This window comes from Macaca mulatta, chromosome 13, assembly GCF_049350105.2.
Source record: "Macaca mulatta isolate MMU2019108-1 chromosome 13, T2T-MMU8v2.0, whole genome shotgun sequence".
Lineage (NCBI taxonomy): Eukaryota > Metazoa > Chordata > Mammalia > Primates > Cercopithecidae > Macaca > Macaca mulatta.
Genome location: NC_133418.1, coordinates 85,808,692 through 85,831,456, shown reverse-complemented (window position 1 = coordinate 85,831,456; position 22,765 = coordinate 85,808,692). Strand labels below are relative to the sequence as shown.

At 45.3% G+C, this 22,765-nt stretch overlaps 1 protein-coding gene and 1 long non-coding RNA gene across 4 annotated transcripts in view; one reads left to right on the top strand and one right to left on the bottom strand.

The window, feature by feature from the left end:
• The window catches only part of SOS1 (SOS Ras/Rac guanine nucleotide exchange factor 1), a 148,653-nt gene extending 133,309 nt beyond the window's left edge, over positions 1-15,344 (bottom strand). For 2 of the 3 annotated variants that reach the window (XM_028831741.2, XM_028831742.2), the window contains exon 1: positions 14,641-15,344. In XM_028831741.2, coding sequence (XP_028687574.1) covers positions 14,641-14,727 — 87 coding nt within the window. In that variant the 5' untranslated portion in view covers positions 14,728-15,344. Of the gene's footprint in view, positions 1-14,386; positions 14,506-14,640 lie in introns of those variants that run through there. The other variant, XM_077959694.1, reaches the window with a different exon arrangement.
• Positions 15,345-19,093: 3,749 nt separating this feature from the next.
• Positions 19,094-20,604, top strand: LOC114671734 (uncharacterized). Its single transcript, XR_003721776.2, has 2 exons — positions 19,094-19,422; positions 19,699-20,604. It is a non-coding gene; the product is annotated as an uncharacterized LOC114671734 (long non-coding RNA).
• The last annotated feature ends 2,161 nt before the right edge of the window (positions 20,605-22,765 follow it).

The window sequence follows — 22,765 nt, the reverse complement described above, 5'->3', positions numbered from 1 at the left end:
ATCTGACAAAATTGAACACCGTTTCATGATAAAGACACTTAGAAAACTAGGAATACAAGACAATTTCCTCAAAATGATAAAGGGCATCTAACACGCTCAGTCGTGAAAGACTGAAAACTTTCTCCCTAAGATCAGGAACAAAACAAGGATACTATCACCACTTCCATTCAACACTGTACCAACCAGAAGTAAACCAGTTTTAAAAACAAAACTCTAGGCAGAACAATTAAACAAGAAAAAGAAAAAGCATCCAAATTGAAACGTTATTTTTATTTGCCAATAACATAATCCTATATAGAGAAAAAATTCCAAAGAGGCCAGGCATGGTAGCTCACACCTGTAATCCCAGCACTTTGGGAGGCCCAGGCTGGTGGATCACTTGAGGCCGGGAGTCTGAAACCAGGCAGGGCAACATGGTGAAACCTCATCTCTACTAAGTAAACCACAAAAATTAGCTGGGTGTGGTGACACACACCTGTAATCCCAGCTACTCGGGAGGCTGAGACACGAGAATCACTTTAGCCCAGGAGGCAGAGCTTGCAGTGAGCCTAGGTCACACCACTGCACTCCAGCCTGGGTGACAGAGTGAGACTCTGTCTCAAAAAAACAAAACAAAACAAAACAAAACAAAAAAACTCCCAAAGAATCCACAAGAAGGTGGAGACCAGCCCGGGCGACATGGTGAAACCCTGTCTCTAACAAAAAAATACAAAAAAATTAGCCAGGCGTGGTGGTGTGTGCCTGTGGTCCCAGCTACTTGGGAGGCTGACATGGGAGGTTCACTTGAGCCTAGGAGGTGGAGGCTACAGTGAGCTGAGATTGTGCTACTGCACTCCAGCCTGGGTAATGGAGTGACATCCTGACACACACACACACACACACACACACACACACACACACACAATCAGCATGAAGCATTAAAGTAGAATTAAAGATTCCTCAAGTCATCTTCCTGTCACAGTTAAAAAAAAAAAAACTTTCTTAAGTAACATCTGAGTAATTCAGGGTCCATAAAACCAAATATTTAAATTACTTATTTTCCCATGTATATTTCCACTCCCAACTCCAAGAGGAAGTTACCAGAATTTGACATTCTGAAGAATTTCATTCACTGGTTTGCACCTGTCTGCCTGTGAGGTAGCCCATACTAACAAGGAAAGCCAACAAGGAGTCATCTTTGTGGCCACATGGTTGGACTATTCAGGAACTTACTGCTGGTTTGCCTCAAGTACTCCTGGTTCACTAGTTCACGGAATAATAATTTGGGGTGTTACTTGAATTGTTTTCTTTTGTCTTACTGTTCGGTTCATGGTTTTGCATATTAAAGATTTAATTACATAAACATTGAAAATGAATGCAAAGTTTATATGATTAGCTTCTGAAGTAAAACTGTGTACCATTAATTTCAATGAAAATTAAGTTTTTACTTTTAAGAATTCACCTTAAGGCAACCTTTTTTTTTTTTTTTTTCAGTACAGGGTTTTTTTTTTGGAACAAATTACCCACCTGAAATGGGGAAAAACTATAATTTATCCCGAATTAGGCAATTCGTAGCCAGAGATGACCCTGATTGGTCATAAGAATGAACCTCTCAGATCTCTGACTACAGGAAGGATAACAGACTGAGTGCTGCAGCAGCTGCACTCAAATCCATCACTGTGTTTGTGTCAAGGCCAGTTTCTCACTAGCTCCTCCCTGTCACTGACCGAGCATGGCAGGCCTATTCCTGGGAGACACATTATTCTTGCAATAGGCAACTTTCACTCAAACACTTCCTAAGCCTTGCAAACTTTCCTTAGTATTGCACTACAGTCTAAGACAGTTTCACCCAAAGTTCCTTCCTTCCTTACCTCTCTTTTAACTTGGAGTCAGACTGACATCAGTCTGACAACTCTCCCTGTCTCCTTCCTTTTTCCCCCTCACAAGCATTTCACCCAACAAATTCCTTATGTGCTTAATCCCATCTTGGCATCTGCTTCTAAGAGGTCCTGGACTAATACAATGACAAAGGCTCCCCTTGAAGCATCACACTTAAAAAAAAAAAAAGAAAAAGAAAAGAAAAAAAAAACTAGCCATTTTACATGAACTATTTCTAAAATACAGTATTTGCTTCCCTATTTGCTAAAACAAAATATACTAAACATGAGTATTCCAAAATTAAGGTGTAGGTACTAAGAGTATGAAGACATTCACTCTACTTAGGGGATGGAGTTGTAGTAGAAAGGCTTTGTGGAGGAGATGGTGTTTGAAATGTACTTCAGAGCCATCCTCAAAGCCTTCAGGCTATACCTGCCTGTGATTATCAAGGACAGTCCATCAAACAGGCCTTCCACGCTTGGATATCCGCCAAAGAGTAAATCCCTCCTATCACAATTCTCTCCCAGCCCTCTAATCTCTAGAATACTGATGGTTCCTTAATTTCCCTCCAAACGTGATCTCCCAATATTCCCCCTTTCATCACCATCCCCACTTAAACACCTCAGTCAGAAACCTAGGAATCCTCTTTGACTCCCCTCACTGCCCTGCTCAATTCAATCACCAATCTATCTCTAAATCTCTCTAATTAATTTGTCCACTTTTCTCTATACCCACAGCTATTGCTCTAGTTAAAGCCACCTGTCATCCCTTCCATGAACTACTGCAAAATCTCCTAACTGGCTTTCCTGCCTACAGTTCAGTTCCCATTTAATCCATGCTCCACACAGTCTACAGCAGTCCTTCAAAATTCATGTGTGTCAGCTCCCTGCTTAAAACCCTGCAGTTGCTCCCCACTGCTGACAAGATAAAATGCAATTATTTGATTCACAAGATCTGGCCCCACACTCCAGACTTCAGCTACTCAGAACTCCAAAAATGCTGAGTTCCTCTTGGCCTCCAAGCTACCACAAATCCTTGGAATTTATTTCCTCCTAAACCTTAACTAGCTAACTCCCACTTCCATTCACTGATTCATTCATTCATTCACCCATTTATGGTCCCACTTCCATTTTAAAAGTCACTTCTGGCCAGGAACAGTGGCTCACTCCTGTAATCCCAGTGCTTTGGGAGGCCAAGGCAGGAAGATCACTTGAGGGCAGGAGTGTGAAACCAGCCTGAGTAATATAGTGAGACCCTGTCTCTACAAAAAAATTTTTTAAAAATTAGCCAGGAATGGTAGTGCACACCTGTAGTCCTAGTTACCTGGGAGGCTGAGGTGCAAAAATTGCTCGAGCCTAGGAGTTCAAGGTTACAGTGAGCTATGATTACACCACTGCACCCCAGCCTTGGTGACGGAGTAAGACCTGGTGTCTTTAAAAAAAAATAAAAAAAAAAAATTATATGGGCCGGGTGCAGTGGCTCACATATGTAATCCCAGCACACTGGGAGGCTGAGGCAGGTGAACTGCTTGAGCTCAGGAGTTCGAGACCAGCCTAGGCAACACGGTGAAACCCCGTCTCTACCAAATATACAAAAGTTAGCTGGGTGTAGTGGCACATGTCTGTTGTCCCAACTACTCAGAAGGCTAAGGTGGGAGGATTGCTGGACCCCAGGAAGTTGGGGCTGCAGTAAGCCATGATTGCACTACTGCACTCCAGCCTGAGTGACAGAGCAAGAACCTGTCTCAAAAAAATAAAACAATAAAATGAAATAAAATAAATGATATGTCACTTCATCATAAGCATACAAACATAAGCATACAAGGACGGTCTCCTAGCTTCTCACTGCCACCCAAAGACCGTTAATCCTCAGCCAGTTCCTTTATGGTCTGTGCTACCTTTCCATTAACCAGTGTCTTTTAAAATTCTACCTTTTTTAATGCAACAGAACCTTTTTTTTCCCAAATGAAATCCTATGCAAAGCTCCAAAATGTAAAAGGACTGAGCTCCTCGGCTTAAAGTAAGGGGTTTCAAAGCCCTGTCCATTCAGCCTCCCTCTCTCCTGAGATACTTATTCCTTAAAAATTTAAGGTTCAGGACAATTAGAACACCACCGTACTGCATTACACTTCCTACTCAAAAAAGGCAACACAGTGGAATATAAAGAGTTGTTTTTGAAGCTATTCTGACTTAGGTTCAAATCCTGATTCTACTCCTTACTAGTCATAAGATCTTATGCAGTTTGTCCTCATAAAATCCATTTCGTCAGCTGTACAACTGAGACATTACCACCTTCAAAAGTCAATGGGTAGAACAGAGATAAGCATGTGAACAATATTGCCTAGGATACTGGCAAACAGCAGGAACTCAATAAAATACTATCTGCCATGACTTATTATCACAGGAATGAAAGATTAACATTTAAAAAGATCTAGAAACACTAAAACATAATTTTTAAAAGAATAAAATTGGAGTATTACACTACCTAACACCAAAACTTACTATAAGTGGAGAAATCAACAATTAGATAAATGGAGAATGGAGAGCCTAGAAATCAACTGACAGAGAGATACAGATACAGTTGTGCGTGTGTGTATATAGTCGTCCCTCAGTATCCATGGGGGATTGGTTCCAGGACCTCTCTCAGATACCAAAACGTGCAGATGCTCAAGTTCTAATCTTACAGAAAGTGGTGTAGCATTTGCATACAACCTGTGCACATCCTCCCATATACCTTAAATCCTCTCCAGATTACTAATAATAATTAATACTATGTAAGGAGTTGTACTGTATTGTTTAAGGAGTAATGACCAAAAATATCTGACAAATTTAGTACAGATGCAATTTCCCCCCATCCTGCTCCCCCAGATACTTTTGATCCACAGTTGTTTGAATGCACAGATGCAGAGGACTGACTGCATATACACATACACACATGAATCATGTAATTTTCATAAAAATATCAACACAATCCAACAGAAAAAAGAAAATCTCTTCAACAGGCCACTACTCTAGGCATACTGTCTATGGCATAGCCCTGCTCTGCAAGGGGCAATAAAAAAAAAAAGAAGAGGGTCTCTTCAGCAGATAGTTCTGAAATAACTAGATATCAGCATTGAAAATAAATGGATCTCAATTCCTACCTTGTATCATAACACAACAATTAACTTGAAATGGACCACAGAGTCTATGAAAGCTAAAAGTATAAAGCTTTTAAAAGACAACATTAGGAAAATATCGGCAAAGGGTTCTTAGACATAAGACAGCAATAACCTTAAAAGAAAAAAACATATATTTGACTCCATCAGTATTAAAAACTTCTGGCCAGGCACAGTGGCTCATACCTGTAACCCCAGCACTTTGGGAGGGTGAAGCAGGTAGATCACTTGAGGTCAGGAATTTGAGACCAGCCTGGCCAACATGGAGAAACCCCAACTCTATTAAAAATACCAAAATGGGCAGGGCAAGGCAGGTGGATCACCTGAGGTCAGGAGATTGAGACCAGCCTGGCCAATATGGTGAAACCCTGTCTCTAATAAAAATACAAAAATTATCCGGGTGTGGAGGCACATGCCTGTAAATCCCAGCTAATCGGGCAGCTGAAGCAGGAGAATCGCTTGAACCCAGGAGGTGGAGGTTGCCGTGAGCTGAGATTGTGCCACTGCACTCCAGCCTGGGCCACAGAGCAAGACTCCATCTCAAAAAACAATAATAATAAGATGGATTCATGGATGAAGGGATGGATAGGCATGCCATAGAGCAAACATAATAAAATTATAATAAAATGTTAATTATAAAATCTGGGCAATGGGTATAAGGGTGTTTACTGTACAGTTCTTTCGACTTTTCTGTGTATTGAAAAATCTTCATGACAAAATGTTAGGGTAAAAACTTTATCACAAGACAAACTTCTAAAATGAAGTACAAAGTTTCTTCCTATTTTGTCTACGGCTGTAATAAATACTACGTCAGAGGAGGTGAGAAGTAGTTGTCACTTTTACTATTATTTGATTAAAACATCCTTACTGCTGTTACTTCTGGACCTTCCTCCCACTGCTAGAATATAGTCTCCCTCTCTGCTACAGTACATTCCATAATCTCTGTGGACTTCATCATCATTCCCATATGCAACCCAATACATCAACTTTAGAGCTCCTAATTGTCTCATCTGCTGCATCTCTGGAATCCTTTTTTTTTTCTTTTTGAGATGGAGTTTTGCTCTTGTTGCCCAGGCTGGAGTGCACTGGCCCGACCTTAGCTCACTGCAACCTCCGCCTCCAAGTTTCAAGCGATTCTCCTACTTCAGCCTCCCGAGTAGCATGTGCCACCACATCCAGATAATTTTTGTATTTTTGGTAGAAGCGAGGTTTCGCCATGTTGGCCAGGCTGGTCTCGAACTCCTGAACTCAGGTGATCTGCCCTCCTCAGCCTCTATCTCTGGAATCTTAAAACTCCAAAACATAACAATTGTCATCATCTCTAATCATAATCCCCTATCTACTCCCACTACCCTTCTCTTCTAACTCATGAAGATTTTGAATCCATGGAGCCCTAATTTTTCTTCCAGTCCCTTATTTCTCTTATATACCCTTACTTCCTCTCTATCATTTGAAATATCCCCCTATCTTCTTAATTTCTACTGCAGCTACCTGCAACCAACTATCTTCTCTCCCTGTTTACCTGAACAGATAAGTGCTGCCGGAGGAGAATCTCACAACCACCAGATCAACCCTACTCCAAGTTTATGGTCTCCACACTCAGCACTGCTCAGCAATTCCTCTCTCGCTCACTCGCTCTCTCTCTCTCGCTCTTTCTTTCTTTCCCATGGGTCACTGCAGCATCAGCCTCCTGAGCTCAAGGGATCCTCCCACCTCAGTCTCCCGAGTGGCTGGGACTACAGGTGCATACCACCATGGCTGGCTTTTTTTTTTTTTGGTAGAGATGGTGTCTCACCATGTTGCCCAGGCTGGTCTTGAACTCGTGGTTTCAAGGGATCCTCTCACCTCAGGCTCCCAAAGTGCTGGAACTGCAGGCATGAGACACCGCACCTGTCTTGCAATTCCTTTCTAAGGTACTGGTTGGCTCCTCTACGCTCCACAGCAGCAATTCCCAAACTTCACTATTCCTTCTAAATTCCTTACTACTTTCCCTTTCTTCACTCTGTAAAAAAATTTTTGCCTTTCATTTCATCATGAAAATGGAGGTGATCTGGCCAGGCGCCAGTGGCTCATGCCTGTAATCCCAGGACTTTGGGAGGCCGAGGCGGGCAGACTGCCTGAGCTCAGGAGTTCAAGACCAGCCTGGGCAACATGGTGAAACCCCATCTCTACTAAAATACAAAAGATTAGCCACATGTAGCAGAGTGCACCTGTAATCCCAGCTACTGGGGAGGCTGAGGCAGAGTTGCTGGATCCCAGGAAGTGGAGGCTGCAGCAAGCTGAGATCGCACCACTGCACTCCAGCCTAGAAGACAAGAGCAAGACTCTGTCTCAAAAACGAAAGAGAAAGAAAGAAAGAAAGAAAGACAGACAGACAGACAGAAGAAAGACAGAGAGACAGAAAGACAGAAAGAAAGAAACACAGAAGGAGAGAAGGAAGGAAGGGAGGGAGGGAAGAAGGAAAGAAGGAAGGAAGGAAGGAAGGAAGGAAGGAAGGAAGGAAGGAAGGAAGGAAGGAAGGAAAATAGAGGTGATTATTTAGCATGAACTCCCTGCTCCCCAACCTACAAACCCCTCTTTATCACTTTCCCTCCTATCTCATAAGAAAAGATGTCATCACCCCTGCCACAGAGATAGCATTACATAGTGTTTTATTAATTAATGTATTTAGAGACAAGGTCTCACTCTGTAACCCAGGCTAGAGTGCAGTAGCCCAATCATAGCTCACTGCAGCCTCAAACTCCTGGGCTCAAGCAATCTTCCCACTTCAGCCTCCTGAGTAGCTGGGACTACAGGCATGCACCACCATACCTGGTTTTTTTTCCTTGTAGAGACAGGGTCTCACTATGTGGTCTAGGCTGGTCTCAAACTCCTAGCCTCAAGTGATCCTCCTGCCTTGGCCTCCCAAAGTGTTGGCATTAACAGCATAAGCCACCACGCCCAGTCAACACAGTGTTTAAAAATACAGATTTTAGGGTCGGGGGAGGGGGTTCATGGTACAAAAATAGATAAATAAATAAATTTTAAAAATAAAAATAAAGATTCTGTAACTAAATTACACAGGCAAATTTAACTTTCCAAACCTTGATTTTCTCTCCTGTAAAAAGGAAGCCATAATAGTACCCTATAAGAATTAAATGAGAACACAGGTGAAGTGCTTAAAGTAGTATCTCCCAAACAGTTCAAGGCAAATTCCATCGCTCTGTGTTCCTGAATCTTCACCAGCATTCTCTATTAGCTCCTTCCCCAAAGGCTCTTAACAAGTTTTTGTCGTCTCCAAATAAGAAGTAAAAATGTCTTACCCAATCTTGAATATCTTTTTTGCCTCAGCACTATCTCTTTTCCCTTCCATTCCAAGCTTCTAGAAAAAAAATAATCTGAACAAAAAGGTTAGCAGCCCTTGCTATTCTTACTTTCTCCATGTTCTTCCATCTTCTACTGTTACAATAAAACTGCTCTGACATAGTGACCAATGACCCCTTAGCTGCCAAACTTAATACTTTTCAGGCCCTTTGACTTTTCTATAGCCTGATATGATCAATGACTCTTTCTTTTCTTTCTCTTTTTTTTTTTGTTTCTTTTTTTGAGACAAGGCTTTACCCTATCACCCAGACGGCAGTGAAATGGCACGATCATGGCTCACCTCAGTATCAACGTCCCAGGCTCAGGCATTCCTCCCACCTCAGCCTCCTGAGTAGCCAGGACCACAGGTGTGTGCCACCAAGCCTGACTAGTTTTTTTGGTTTTTTGTTTTTCTTTTTCTTTTTTTTTTTTCTGAGATGGAGTTTCACTCCTGTTGCCCAGGCTGGAGTGCAATAGCACAATCGCGGCTCACCACAACCTCTGCCTCCTGGGTTCAAGCAATTATCCTGCCTCAGCCTCCCAAGTAGCTGGCATTACAGGCATGTGCCACCACGCCTAGCTAATTTTGTATTTTTAGTAGAGAAGGGGTTTCTCCATGTTGGTTAGGCTGGTGTTGAACTCCTGACCTCAGGTGATCCCCCGCCTCAGCCTCTCAAAGTGCTGGGATTACAGGCATGAGCCACCTCGCCCGGCTGATTTGTTTTCATTTATTTTTGAAACAGAGTCTCGCTCTGTCACCCAAGCTGGAGTACAATGGTGTGATATCAGCTCACTGCAGCCTCCACCTCCCAGGATTCTTGTGTCTCAGCCTCCCAAGTAGCTGGGATTACAGGCGTGCACCACCACGTCAGGCTAATTTTTGTATTTTTAGTAAAGACAGGGGTTTCCCTATGTTGGCCAGGCTGGTCTCAAACTCCTGACCACAGGTGATCCATCTGCCTGGGCCTCCCAACATGCTAGGATCTACAGGTGTGAGCCATTGCACACAGCTAACAACTCTTTTCTTGAAGCATTCCTCTCTCAACTTCTCAGACACTAGTGTTTCATTCCTTCTGCCTGACTCTTTGCTTCTCAGTCTCCTTACATCGTTCCTCTTCCTCCACTATCTCCCTATACACTATTTTCCACTCCCCTTCCCCACTTCTTATGCCGGCCCTTTTTCAGTCTTACTCAAATCATTTTCAGCATGTGGTCTCATCTACTTTTTAAAATATCTTCATTGAGGTACAACTGACATACAATAAACTGCACATATTTAAAACGTACAATCTGAAAAATTCCAGCATATGTATACACCCCTGAAACCATCAGCACAATCAAGACAAGTGAACATAAAAAGCCTCTCCCTAAACAACCACTGATCTGCACTAGTTTGCAGCTTCTAGAATGTTCTATAAGTAGAACATACAGTATATACTCTTTTTTCGTTTCCCTTCTTTCATTAAGTATAATTATTTCGAGATTCAGCCATGTTGTCATTCGTATCAAGTTTGTTCTCTTTTTTTTTTTTTTTTTGGAGACAGGGTCTCATTTTTTTGCCCAGGCTGGAGTGCAGGAGCACAATCACACCTCACTGCAGCCTTGACCTCTCAGACCCAAGCAATGCTCCCACCTCAGCCTCCCAAGCAGTTGGGACTACTGGCTCATGCCACCACACCTGGCTAATTTTTTTTAAATGTTTTGGCTAATTTTTTAAGTTTTTTGTAGAGACAGGTTTTCAGTATGTTGCCTAGGCTGGCCTGGAACTCTTGGGCTCAAGTAATCCTCCCACCTTGGCCTCCCAAAGTGCTGGGATTACAGGTACAAGCCAATTCACCCAGCCAGTTTGTTCCTTTTTGTTGCTGAGTAGTATTCCACTGTTTGTCTGTATCACAATTTGCTTATTCATCCACCTGCTGATGGACATCGGTTTCCAGTTTTTGACTGAAAAGAGCTGCCATGAACATTCATGTATAAGTCTTTGTATAGGCTTCATCTATATTTATGGCTTTACTCACACATCTAGAAGTTCCAAATCTGCTTCATCAGATACCAACAACAAATAGCCAGTCAGAGAAGTTCACTTGAATAACCCAAAAGGACTTTTAAGTCAACAAGTCCAAAAATCATCTTATTATGCCATTCCTCTCTCCAACCTAAAAGCTTCTCCTACATTCTCTATCCTGACTAAAGACGATCAAGTCAGAAACAAGTCTATTCCTGTTCCATTACCATTCCCCCAATCACTCAGTGAGTTACCAGGTCCTGTCATTTTGCTGTGTAAACATCTTTCAAATAAAATCCACATCCATATTTCCATCCTTGTTCAAATGCACCCTTAATTCAAATGTATATTATCTCTTGACTGGACTATTAAACTAGGCTTCTAACTTTTCTCCTCATTTCATGTCTCATTCTTCTCCAAACCATTTTCCATTCTATGGCCAAAGTGAATTTTCTAAAATTCAAATGTGCAGTTACTCCCCTACTTAAAACTTATTGGCTGGGCTCACCCTGTAATCCCAGCACTTTGGGAAGCTGAGGCAGGCAGATGGATGGAGCCCAGGAGTTCAAGACCAGCCTGGGAAACATGGTGAAACCACAACTCTACAAAAAATACAAAAATTAGCCGGGTGTGGCAGTGTGTCTGTAGTCTCAGGAGGCTGAGGTGGGAGGATCACTTAGGCCCCGGAGATGGAGGTTGCAGTGAGCCAAGATCGCATGACTGCACCCCAGCCTGGTGAGACTGTCTCAAAACAAACAAACAAAACAAAAACAAACAAACAAAAGAAACTATCAATGGCGTCTAATTACCCAAGAAAAAATTAAAATTCCTTAGCTTAACATACATAAAAACTGTCCATAAACCAGTTGTCTCTCCAGACATGCCCTGCCACTTTCCATCACGTTCTAATTTAGTCTTTTCTGATTATGTCATTTACCTTTTTTATTTTCCTTTTTTGAGACAGATTTTTGCTCTTATTGCCCAGGTTGGAGTGCAGTGGCGCGATCTCGGCTCACTGCAACCTCCGCCTTCCTGAATTTCAAGCAATTCTCCTGCCTCAGCCTCCCGAGTAGCTGGGCTTATAAAAGCCCATCACCACGCCCAGCCAATTTTTGTATTTTTTCGTAAAGACGGGGTTTCACCATGTTGGCCAGGCTGGTCTCAAACTCCTGACCTCATGATCTGCCCACCTTGGTATCCCGAAGTGCTGGGATTACAGGCGTGAGCCACTGCGCCCGGCCCTGTCATTTACCTTTTTAACCTGAGTGTCAAGAGCAATACCTGTTCTATAGTAGACATGATATATTTGTGCAATAGGTAAGATAGGACTTAGACTCATAGATGCGGTGAAACAGATACAGTGGGACATTCCAGCCGCATTCAGGAAAAGTAGCAGTACAGACTGGCTAAAGCAAAAAGGAGACAAAAGATTATGGTAGACAATCCAGTCAGAAAAGCAGGATGAAGCCAGATATCAATCGCTGTCAATTCCATGCTAAAAAGTGTGCACTTTAGCGTAGGCTGAACTCAAAAGACATGAACAGTTCTGAACAGGAGTGTGACATGTTCAGAAGTGTCCTATAACTGGTGAGATCTGAAAAACAGAAGGTGAGGTGGGGGGCAGTGAACTTAATTAAGAAGTTATCACAGTAGTCTGAGAAAGGAGACTCAATTAGAGAAGCTGGAGGAGGGAACAGACTAGAAGAGCATGCCAAAGGGAAATGAACATACAGGCTCTACCTGAGTGTGCACTACTAATACAAAGAAGCCAGAGATGACCCCAACATTTTAAACCAGTCAAATGTAATAATAAAGTCATTAATCAAGAAGAAAAACTGAAATGACTGGTGGAGGAGAGAAGTCATAGTTTCAGTTTGTGTATCCCCTCACCTATTTATTCAAATTGAGTGCCTACCAGATGTCAAGCACTGTATGTATGGGGAATAAAATGAGGGTAAGATATCAAGCCTGTTCTCAAGGAGCATCCGATCTAGCTACAGGCAAGTAAATAGGAACTTAAAATTCACAGAGCTAGAATAGGGTGCAAAAAGAAAACAAAAGAGTAATATCCAATTCAGCCCTGATGATTTGAGAGTTCAGGTTGAGTGAGTCTAGAAGGATGAGTAGTGTTGGACCAGGCAAAGAAGGATGAAGGGACTAGAATATCCAAAGAGCCTCAGGTAAGAGTAAGAGAACACGAGTTGGATGCATCTACAAATAATTCAATAATAAATCAAAGGAAGAAATCAAGATATGGAGATATCCACATGAAATATCCAGCAGGCAGGTAAAAACGTAGGTTTTGAGCTACCAACAACGTATCCAGATATGAAATATACTGTATTTTCAACCTTGTTTAGAATCATTGTTAGTGGATATTTAAATAAGAATTGGAAGAACCTTACATATCAGCTAGATTATGTACACTTCCACCTCCTCTTATCACTTCTACTGCAAAAATATTTCTAGCTTAAAGTCAAAAGCTGGTTTATGTAAATATGCAAAAAGGACAAGTGGGGGCTGTGGTAAGGTGGAGATACACGACCTGTCTAAAGAAGGCAGCCATTTACTCACCTCCAGCAGTTTAGTGCCTCGCTTGAATACAGACCCTAAATGACAAGACCTTCCTATTCGTCAAGAAAAGCAGAAAATTCAGATTTTATGTAATATCTCCCATTTTCAAATATTAGCAACTAATTACATTTGAAAATAAAACCACACTGTGCCAGCCAAACAAAATGCTTCTGTGGACAGATTCCAGCAAGGGCCACCAGTGTGGCAGAATTAAAACAAGGTCTGTCAACTCCTACAATATTCTTTCCACTACTTCAAAGAATTCTCAGCTGATAGCTTGGTGATTCCCTAAGAAAGCAGCTGTTTTTGCCTCTAAGCAAAATGGCCCCTATTTGGCAATACTTTATGAGTTCCTTTACAGATTTTTAAACAATTTCCCTGTCTCCTCTTACCCTATCCGGACACCAGCTTCTAGCATCACAGAGACGTCCTACACCCATTCCATTGCAAGCTGAGAAGCCAAACTTGCAAGTAAAGCAAAAGTAAGGAGTGAGAGCCTGATGGGATTTCTAAGGAGTAAAGTATGTAAGATACATGGCATCTTTTTGGTTTTCTTTAAAAAAAAAAAAAAACAAACAAACAAACAAAAAAAAAAATAGATGTTTGTGACTAGTCAGACACTTGAAGGGGAAAATGTCCGTAACTTAAGTCAGAAATATATGAGCAAATACTCCTGACAAACCAAATAGTTTCCACTGTAAGACAGCAAGAGGGACAGGAGGAGAACAGGGCAAAAGGGAAAGTAAAAGTTACTGGCCTTTGAGAAATATCAGACAGCTTTTAATGTTTAGCATAAAAGGTACAACATTAATCTCCATTCTTAGTAGAAGCAGTTAGCATGAAACATTCTTTAAGCAGCAAGAAACTGGAATTTAGAAACACTATTAGAAGAGCAAAGCAATCTTTACAGAAAAGGTAAATGAAGAAAAGGAAACAAAAATAGTCTGGTAGTCACACTGCTGCTTTAGAAGCTTTAAAAATGTAACAACACTTCCTAATTATACTAAAACATTTAAAAGCACAGATCGGGGGTATGTAACAACGTAGCAAACTTAAACATACAAAGGCTAAAAATTCTTAACCAAATGACAGCACCAAGTTTCTAACGCTGCAAAAACAAAACAAAAAAACCCCGAAATTGGTAGCATGTGCACCGGCCCCTGTTAATCGGAGGAGCGGGGGAAACCAGGAGAATGAGGAGTGATTGCTGATGGCGAACAGAGCAGGCCACGTTACTGCTGGCAGGCGAGCTCGCAATTCCTTTGAGCAAGCACTACGGCCAGGGCATTCTCGAAAAGCCACTAAAACGAGCGTACTGGACACCTAAAACGGCAGGCTGACAGCAGCTCCGCGCTAAGACCGAGAAGGCGGAAAAGTGGCCTGCTTTGACCTCCGCAGAAAACTGAGGCTCCTGCAACTGTTGTCTTGGAATCAAAGGGCAAAGCATTCACCTCTCAGGGGTTGGATTATTCGGATAAACTCCCGCCAGCTCCCTGCGGCCTTCCCACACACCCGGTGGATGTCAACACTGAGAGCCAGCCGTATGGCGAGCCTCTCAGTGTGCGCCGTCCTTCTGGAGACGCGGCGAGACCGGGAAGAAAGACAGCCCTGCGCGCGCCCCGCCTCCCCAGCCCTTCCCCAGCGCCAGCCCGGCGCCCGCGCTGGGGTGCTGCGGCCGGGAAGCGGGGTCCCGCGTGCTCCTCACCTTTTTCAGCGCAGGCACCAGCAGTCCCCGCCACTTGGGCGCGTTCTCTTCGCTGAAAAACTCGTATGGCAGCTGCTGCGCCTGCATGGTGCCCCCGGGGCGCCTCTGGGCGGGGAGAGGGGCGGCGGCGGCCGGGCCGGGGAGCTGCGAGAGGGCGAGATCGCAGCACGGAACAGGGCCGCGGCCCCACCGGACGGCCCGGCCCCCTCCGGGCGCCGCGCAGCCGGGCTAGCCCTGGTGAGGGGGCTGGGGGGCGAGGCCCGCGCCCGGCCACACACCCGACACGGGTACCAACTGTGGAGAACGAACGCGGCCCGGAGGCGGCGGCATCCCGCACCACCGCCCCGGGGCCAGGCCCCCCGCGCCTCCTCCCCGGCCCGCCGGCGCCGCCCGGGGCTGCCCTCTGCCGCGGCCGCCGCCCGCCCGCCCGCCGGGGCTGCACTCTCGGGCCCGGCCTGGCCCCGCGGCGGAGCTGGCGGCTGGGGGAGGACGTGTGGAGGTACGCTCCGGCCGCGGCGCCCGCTCTGCTCAGTTGGTACCCCGAAACGCAGGAGCCCCGGGCGGGGCTGAGCTGGGGCGGGGGTCTCACGGGGAAGGGGAAGGACCCGAGGTCGTTGTTGGGGAATCTGGCTGCCCTGAGGTGCCGCCGCAGCCGCCGCCGCCGCCGCCGCCGGTGTAGCGCTAGAGCTTCCTACTAGCGAACTGAACCTGTTCGCTACTGAGCATGCGCCGCCGGGCTGGGCTGGTTCGCTCCGGGTTTTCCGGCTCCCGGTGAAGGAGGAGGGAAGCTCGAGAGAGAGAGAGGGAGGGCGCCTGGCCAGGCTGTTGCTGCGCTCCTGGGGGCTGCAGGGGAGGGGCGAAAGGACCCGAGAAGTCGAACCCTGGCAAAGTGGAGCCTGCAGGGGTGGGTGATAACTAGGGTAAAGAGGCTCCCCATTGTGTGGTCTGGCCGTGAGGGCTCCCACCCCTCTCGGAATCCCTGGGCCCTTCGTTTCGGAAAGGGGTGTGTGTACTTTGTTCCTGAACACGAAGATAAGGACTGCCCAGAGCACGCAATGTATAGTAAACAGACTGGACAAAAGATACAGGTGCTCTGTCACGAAACCTACTGCTCAGTATCTGCTGAGTAGTAGAAGTGATTGCAGTGTTTCTAACTGGTCTTTCCACAAAACCAAGAATAAAATGTGTACGTGTAGTATTGATTTTGTGTGTATGTTTTAGATTCCCTCTGTTCATCTTTTAAACCCACTCCAGATATGAACTCCAATAAACACTTTCCTCCAGTGGATATCGAGACCTCTTCTACAGCTCCTAGAGCACTGCACTTACGCCCTTCTCAGGGCGTTCAGTCTATCGTGTTTTGTATCTTTTGAGGTTCTTTCGACTAGATAATATACTGGAAGGCCGATCTTTTTCACCAGGGCCTCTACACAGAACAGGCACTCAGTGAATATTAGTGGAATGCTAAAGGAGCAGTATTTATAAACTGTCCCTCCAGGCCACTGTTTGTTTATAATAGGGGCACTTTGTGGCAGACACCTTATGATTTATCATTAATTATCACTTTTTGAGTATCATCTCATTTAATCCCCATAGCAACCCTATTATTTTCATTTCACCGATAAGGCAGTTTAGAGGAACTAGCCTGGGTTAAAGCTGACATTGTGTCCTCCTATTCCTGAGAACAGTAACCAGGATCAGGCAAACGAGAAAGGTTCAGTGGTTCTTAATCTTTACAGGACCTCTTTGAAAATCTGGAAAAAACTCTTAGGTTATTTCCTTTAAAAATATACAGGCCGGCCAGGCGAGGTGGCTCATGCCTGTAGCACTTTAGGAGGCTGAGGCAAGTGGATCACCTGAGGTCAGGAGTTCGAGACCAGCCTGGCCAACATTGTGAAAACCTGTCTCTACTAAAAATACAAAAATTAGCAAGGCATGGTGGTGGGTGCCTGTAATCCCAGCTACTCGGGAGGCTGAGGCAGGAGAATCGCTTGAACCCGCGAGGCAGAGGTTGCAGTGAGCCGAGATCGTGCCACTGCACTCCAGCCTGGGCGACAAGAGCAAAACTCCGTCTCAATTAAAAAAAAAAAAATATATATATATATATATATATATATACACACATACACACACACACACCCGGGTCCGGCGCAGTGGCTTGTGCCTGTAATCCCAGCACTTTGGGAGGCCAAGGTGGGCGGACCATTTGAGCTCAGGAGTTTGAGACCCGGCTCCATTGTTTTATTTAAAAAATAAAAATATACATACTTGATTTACATTTGAAAAACTCCCCACTTTCAAAGTGTGTGGAATGATGTTTTGAAATCCATCCATAGGCCGGGTGCGGTGGCTCACGCCTGTAATCCCAGCACTTTGGGAGGCTGAGGCGGGTGGATCACGAGGTCAGGAGATCGAGACCATCCTGGCTAACACGGTGAAACCCCGTGTCTACTAAAAATACAAAAAATTGGCCGGGCGTAGTGGCAGGCGCCTGTTGTCCTAGCTACTTGGGAGGCTGAGGCAGGAGAATGGTGTGAACCTGGGAGATGGAGCTTGCAGTGAGCAGAGACTGCACCATTGCACTCCAGCCTGGGCAACAGAGCAAGACTCCGTCTCAAAAAAACAAAACAAAACAAACAAACAAACAAGAAATCCATCCATAAATCCTCCAGATAAGAAGACATGGAGTCTAGCTCTGTCGCCCAGGCTGGAGTTCAGTGGCACCATCTTAGCTCACTACAATCTTCGCCTGGCGGGTTCAGGTGATTCTCCTGCCTCAACCTCCTGAGTAGCTGGGATTATAGGTGCCTGCCACCACGCCCAGGTAATTTTTGTATTTTTATTAGAGATGAGGTTTCACTGTGTTGGTCAGGCTGGTTTCAAACTCCTGACCTCGTGATCCACCCGCCTCGGTCTCCCAAAGTGCTGTGATTACAAGTGTCAGCCAACGCGCCCGGCCAGCCCTCTTCAAATATTTAAAGGGTTGTGATATGGGGGAAGAGATTGGTTCCAAACGAACCAAGATCAAGTCTGTACCCCAAACTATTGTTTGGCTTCCCATTGCTCTTAGAATATATTTCAAACTTCTTACCGTACCCCACAAAGGCGTGCATCTGGCTCCTGCTCACATTCTCAATGTTTTCTCACCATTCACAACCTTGCCTCACCACACTCCAGTCACAGTAGCCTTCTGTCTATTCCTAGAAAACAACAACCTGCCTAAAGAACATTGTTCTTCTCTCAGCCTAGAACACCTAACTGTTCACTTGGCTGGTTATAAACATCACCACTTCCAAGAGGCCTTCTCCGATCACTCCAAGAAATTCTCACCTGTGTATTTCTACCATATGTTCTTTTTATTTCCTGCTAGCACTAAATCAGATCAGGCCTCTATTTTTGGTTGTTGGTTTCCCTCTTGTCCCCAACAATCTTTTTTTTTTTTTTTGAGACAAGTCTCATTTTGTCGCCCAGGCTGGAATGCAGGCGGAATCTTGGCTCACTGCAACCTCCACTTCCCAGGTTCAAGTTATTTTCCTGCCGCAGCCTCCCGAGTAGCTGGGACTGCACGCGCACGCCACCAAGCCCGGCTAATTTTTGTATTTTTAGTAGAGACGGGGTTTCGCTATGTTGGCCAGGCTGGTCTCGAACTCCTGACCTCAAACAATACACCCACCTCCGCCTCCCAAAGTGCTGGGACTACAGGAGTGAGCCACCGCGCCTGGCCGAGATCAACAATCTTTGTGCGCTTCGTTCTTCATCGGTTTCAATCGTATCCCCAGGACCTACAATGCCTCCACACAGTAGGTAGCAATAAATGATGTCGAAGGAGTGAAATTTGCATGCAGGAAACTTTCAGGACTACCTAATCAACGTTGTTCCCAGGAAACGGGCGATTTTCGAGGTGTGGTAAAAACCGTACATTCACTCACTCGGGCTAAGAGGTTGGGCATATTGACCTCTAAGGTCCCCTTCAACTCCGAATCTCTGATTTGACTGCAAAGAAAAACAAGCCCTAGAAACATAAATTACAGCCTGGGCTGGGCTTGCTTAGCGGCCAGGACAGGTTTTCACTAGCATGGCCGTTTGGGCCGCAGACAGGGCAGGTAACTGGAGAGAAACTGCCGTGAAGAGACTCAGTGCTTCGCAACGGGGAGACCTAGAGGGAGTGCCAGGGTCAGCCCCGCTAAAGTCAAGGAGCACCCCATCACCCCTGTACTGTTTGCCTGTTGCCTTTATCTCTTGGGACAAAACAAAACACCTATGGCCATTCAGCAAGAGAAGACAACCGTGCGGACTCAGAAACGTACAGACGTGTAAGCGCCTGTAGACGTAAAATTGTCCCCCGCACCAGCCCCACAGCTTTTACCACCGACGGCTGCGCCCTGGCGCACGCGCAAAGGCTTCTTTTTGCTCCCCTCCTCTGCTCTAAAGAGCCTCACGCCACAGCGGACGTGACGCACGGAGGCGCGTCCAGGCAGAGTAGCCGAAGCCCGAGAGGGGCGCGTCCAGGCTGGCTAACCGAGTTCCGAGCGCGGCGCATCGGGGTAGGGCGGCGAGGACGGGGGCGGGGTGGGCTTTCGGCCCTTCAGTGTGCCCCCTGCAGGTGGATGTGCAACACTCCGCGCCTTTGCCTGCCCCGCTGGCCAGGACGCGGTCACCTGATTCTCTGCCTTGCTGTAGCCACAGTGATCCTGCTGACGCGAACTTCGGACCCAGCTACTTACTTTTCTGCTCAAGAACTCACACTGGCATCCCAGGATAAAGTCCAAAGTCCTTAACCTGGTATTCATGGCCTTGCACAATCGGGCCGCTACTTATCTTTCCAGCTGTATCTCTCACCTCAAAATGAACTGCTCTTGCGTCCTACAAACACATCACTTCTGTCTCTGTCTCCTTATGCTATTCAGAATGCCTGTCGCCTTTTTTCTGCAATGCCGCCCGCCACAGCCACACCCCAGCTCCCAGATATACGCCCGCGCTGGAACTCTTATCCACCCTGCGCGCCCTCAACTCAAATGCTACCTTTTCTCTAAAGTTTTTTTTTTTTTTTTTTTTCAGCCGCCATTCAGGATTCCTTCCCTTGAACTTCAGAGCCGAACAGGTAGAAGGAACAGCAGTTTCAGCCATCAGCAGTTAAGGTCCTCTCCCCTCCAGAACATATTCACCCTCTGTCTTTTCCTCACCTTCTGTCTTTCCAATGCCTCCTTTCAATTTCACTCCTCCAAAAAAGATATCTCCAGGAAATACACCAGAGAAAATAGTGACTGAGAAGAACACTGGATGCCAACCCTTTACTCACATTTAGCTAATACTTTGAGTCGCCTGCCCTCTTCCTCCCTCTCTTTTTCCATCCCTGCCTTTGCAAAGATGGTACAGTTAGAAGAGATTATCAGAGGTTCTCCAAGATATATGGGACTATTCCTCGCACTTCTTTTTCGGGATTTCTGCAGGGAGCTTATAGGATATGCCCAAGTTTATGTTCTAAGAGAGAGGATAAGACTTTTTGCAAAAGTCTCTTTCCAGTTGATTCAAGTTGTAATAGCTCCTCAAATTGATCGCATCCAAATGCAATGTGACTTTAACGAAATTCCCAACAGGAATTGTCATGGAGTTTGACAAACTCATTCTTAAAGGTATATGGAAGAGCAAAAGGCTAATTCTCCTGTAAAAGAAGAAGGTAGGGGAACTTGATTTACCAGATGTGAAAACTGATTACATAGCTAAAGTAATTAAAACAATGGATGTTAGTACAAGAACCTACAAACCAATGGATCAGTAGACAGCCAAATATATAGAAACCTGATACCGTAAACATTGCAGATAAATAGGTAAAGGCTATAGTGTTCAATAAATGAAATAATGTACAATAGATAAATGCACATAGAAAAAATATACTCGTAAGTCCCACCCTACACAAAACAATCCCATTGGATTGAAGAAAGTGCAAAAAGCAAAATTATAAAACTCTGAGAAGAAGGCTGGGCGTGGTGGCTCACGCCTGTAATCCCAGCACTTTAGGAGGCAGAGAGATCATGAGGACAAGAGATCATGAGGGCAAGAGATCGAGACCATCCTGGCCAACATGGTGAAACCCCATTTCTACCAAAAATACAAAAAAATTAGCCGGGCGTGGTAGCGCACGCACCTGTAATCTCAGCTACTCGGGAGGCTGAGGCAGGAGAATCGCTTGAACCACTGAGACGGAGGTTGCAGTAAGTTGAGATCGTGCCACTGCACTCCAGCCTGGGTGACAGAGCGAGATTCCTATTCAAAAAAAAAAAAAAGGCCGGGTGCGGTGGCTTAAGCCTGTACTTTGGGAGGCCGAGACGGGCGGATCACGAGGTCAGGAGATCGAGACCATCCTGGCTAACACGGTGAAACCCCGTCTCTACTAAAAAAAATACAAAAATCTAGCCGGGCGAGGTGGCGGGCGCCTGTAGTCCCAGCTACTCGGGAGGCTGAGGCAGGAGAATGGCGTGAACCCGGTAGGCGGAGCTTGCAGTGAGCTGAGATCCGGCCACTGCACTCCAGCCCGGGCGACAGAGCGAGACTCCGTCTCAAAAAAAAAAAAAAAAAAAAAAAAAAAAAAAAAAAAAAAAAAAAAAAACGGGCGCCTGTAGTCCCAGTTACTCGGGAGGCTGAGGCAGGAGAATGGCGCGAACCTGGGAGGCGGAGCTTGCAGTGAGCCGAGATCGCGCCACTGCACTCCAGCCTGGGCGACAGAGTGAAGACTCCGCCTCAAAAAAAAAAAAAAAAAAAAAAAAATCTGAGAAGAAAATAAGGAATATCTTTTTGTTGTTGTTGTTGTTGTTGTTGTTGAGACGCAGTCTCGCTCTGTCGCCCAGGCTGGAGTGCAGTGGTGTGATCTCAGCTCACTGCAACTTCCGCTTCCCGGATTCAAGCGATTCTCCTGCCTCAGCCTCCCTGAGTAGCTGGGACTACAGGTGTGGTCCACCACACCCAGCTAATTCTTGTATTTTTAGTAGAGACGGGGTTTTGCCATATTGGCCAGGCTGATCTTGAACTCCTGACCTCAGGCAATCCGCCCACCTTGGCTCCCAAAGTGTTGGGATTATAGGCTTGAGCCACCACGCCCTGCCTAGGGTTTCTTAAATAAGACAAAAAAATACAAACCATAAAGGAAAATTGTGATAAATTTTACTTCATTGTGGCAAGGTGCATACACGAATATAGATAATCTTCTTGTATATATGTTACACACACGTACCAAAGGAAAAGGAGTGGTAAAGGTTACAATTGGCCAATATATAGGACAAAGCTATTCACTGATAAATCTGAAAAGGACTATGAGACAGTCTCAGAAATGCACTTAAGAAAAAAAAAAAAAGTCGTGGTGGCTCACGCCTGTAATCCCAGCTTTTTTTTTTTTTTGAGACGGAGTTTCATTCTTGTTGCCCAAGCTGGAGTGCAATTGTGCGATCTTGGCTCATTGCAACCTCCCCTCCCAGGTTCAAGCAGTTCTCCCGCCTCAGCCTCCGGAGTAGCTGCGATTACAGGTGTCCGCCACCAAGCCTGGCTAATTTTTATATTTTTAGTAGAAATGGGGTTTGCCATGTTGCCCAGGCTGGTCTCGAACTCCTGACCTCAGGGGATCCACCTGCCTTGGCCTCCGAAAGTGCTGGGATTACAGGCGTGAGCCACTGCACCTGGCAAAAAAAAAAAAAAAAAAAAAAAAAAAATTGTTAATCTTAATTATAGGTCAGAATGGGAAGAGGCTGAGATTAAATACTAGTAGAAAACAGTTTAAAGACAATTCAAGCTGGGTGCAGTGGCTCATGCCTCTAATTCTAGCACTTTGTGAGGCTAAGTTGGGAGGATGTTGAGGCCAGGAGTTCAAAACCAGTTTGGGCAACACAAGGAGACCTCTGTCTCTACAAAATTTAAAAAATTAGCCAGGCATGGTGGTGTGCACCCATAGTCCCAGCTACCCAGGAGGCTGAGGTGGGAGGACTGCTTGACTCCAGGAGTTTGAGACCAGCCTGGACAGCATGGCCAAACTCCATCTCTCAAAAAAAAAACAAAAAAAAACAAAAATTAGCTGGGCATGGTGGCACTCTGCCTGTGGTCCCAACTCTTGGGAGGCTGAGTAGGGAGGCTCACCTGA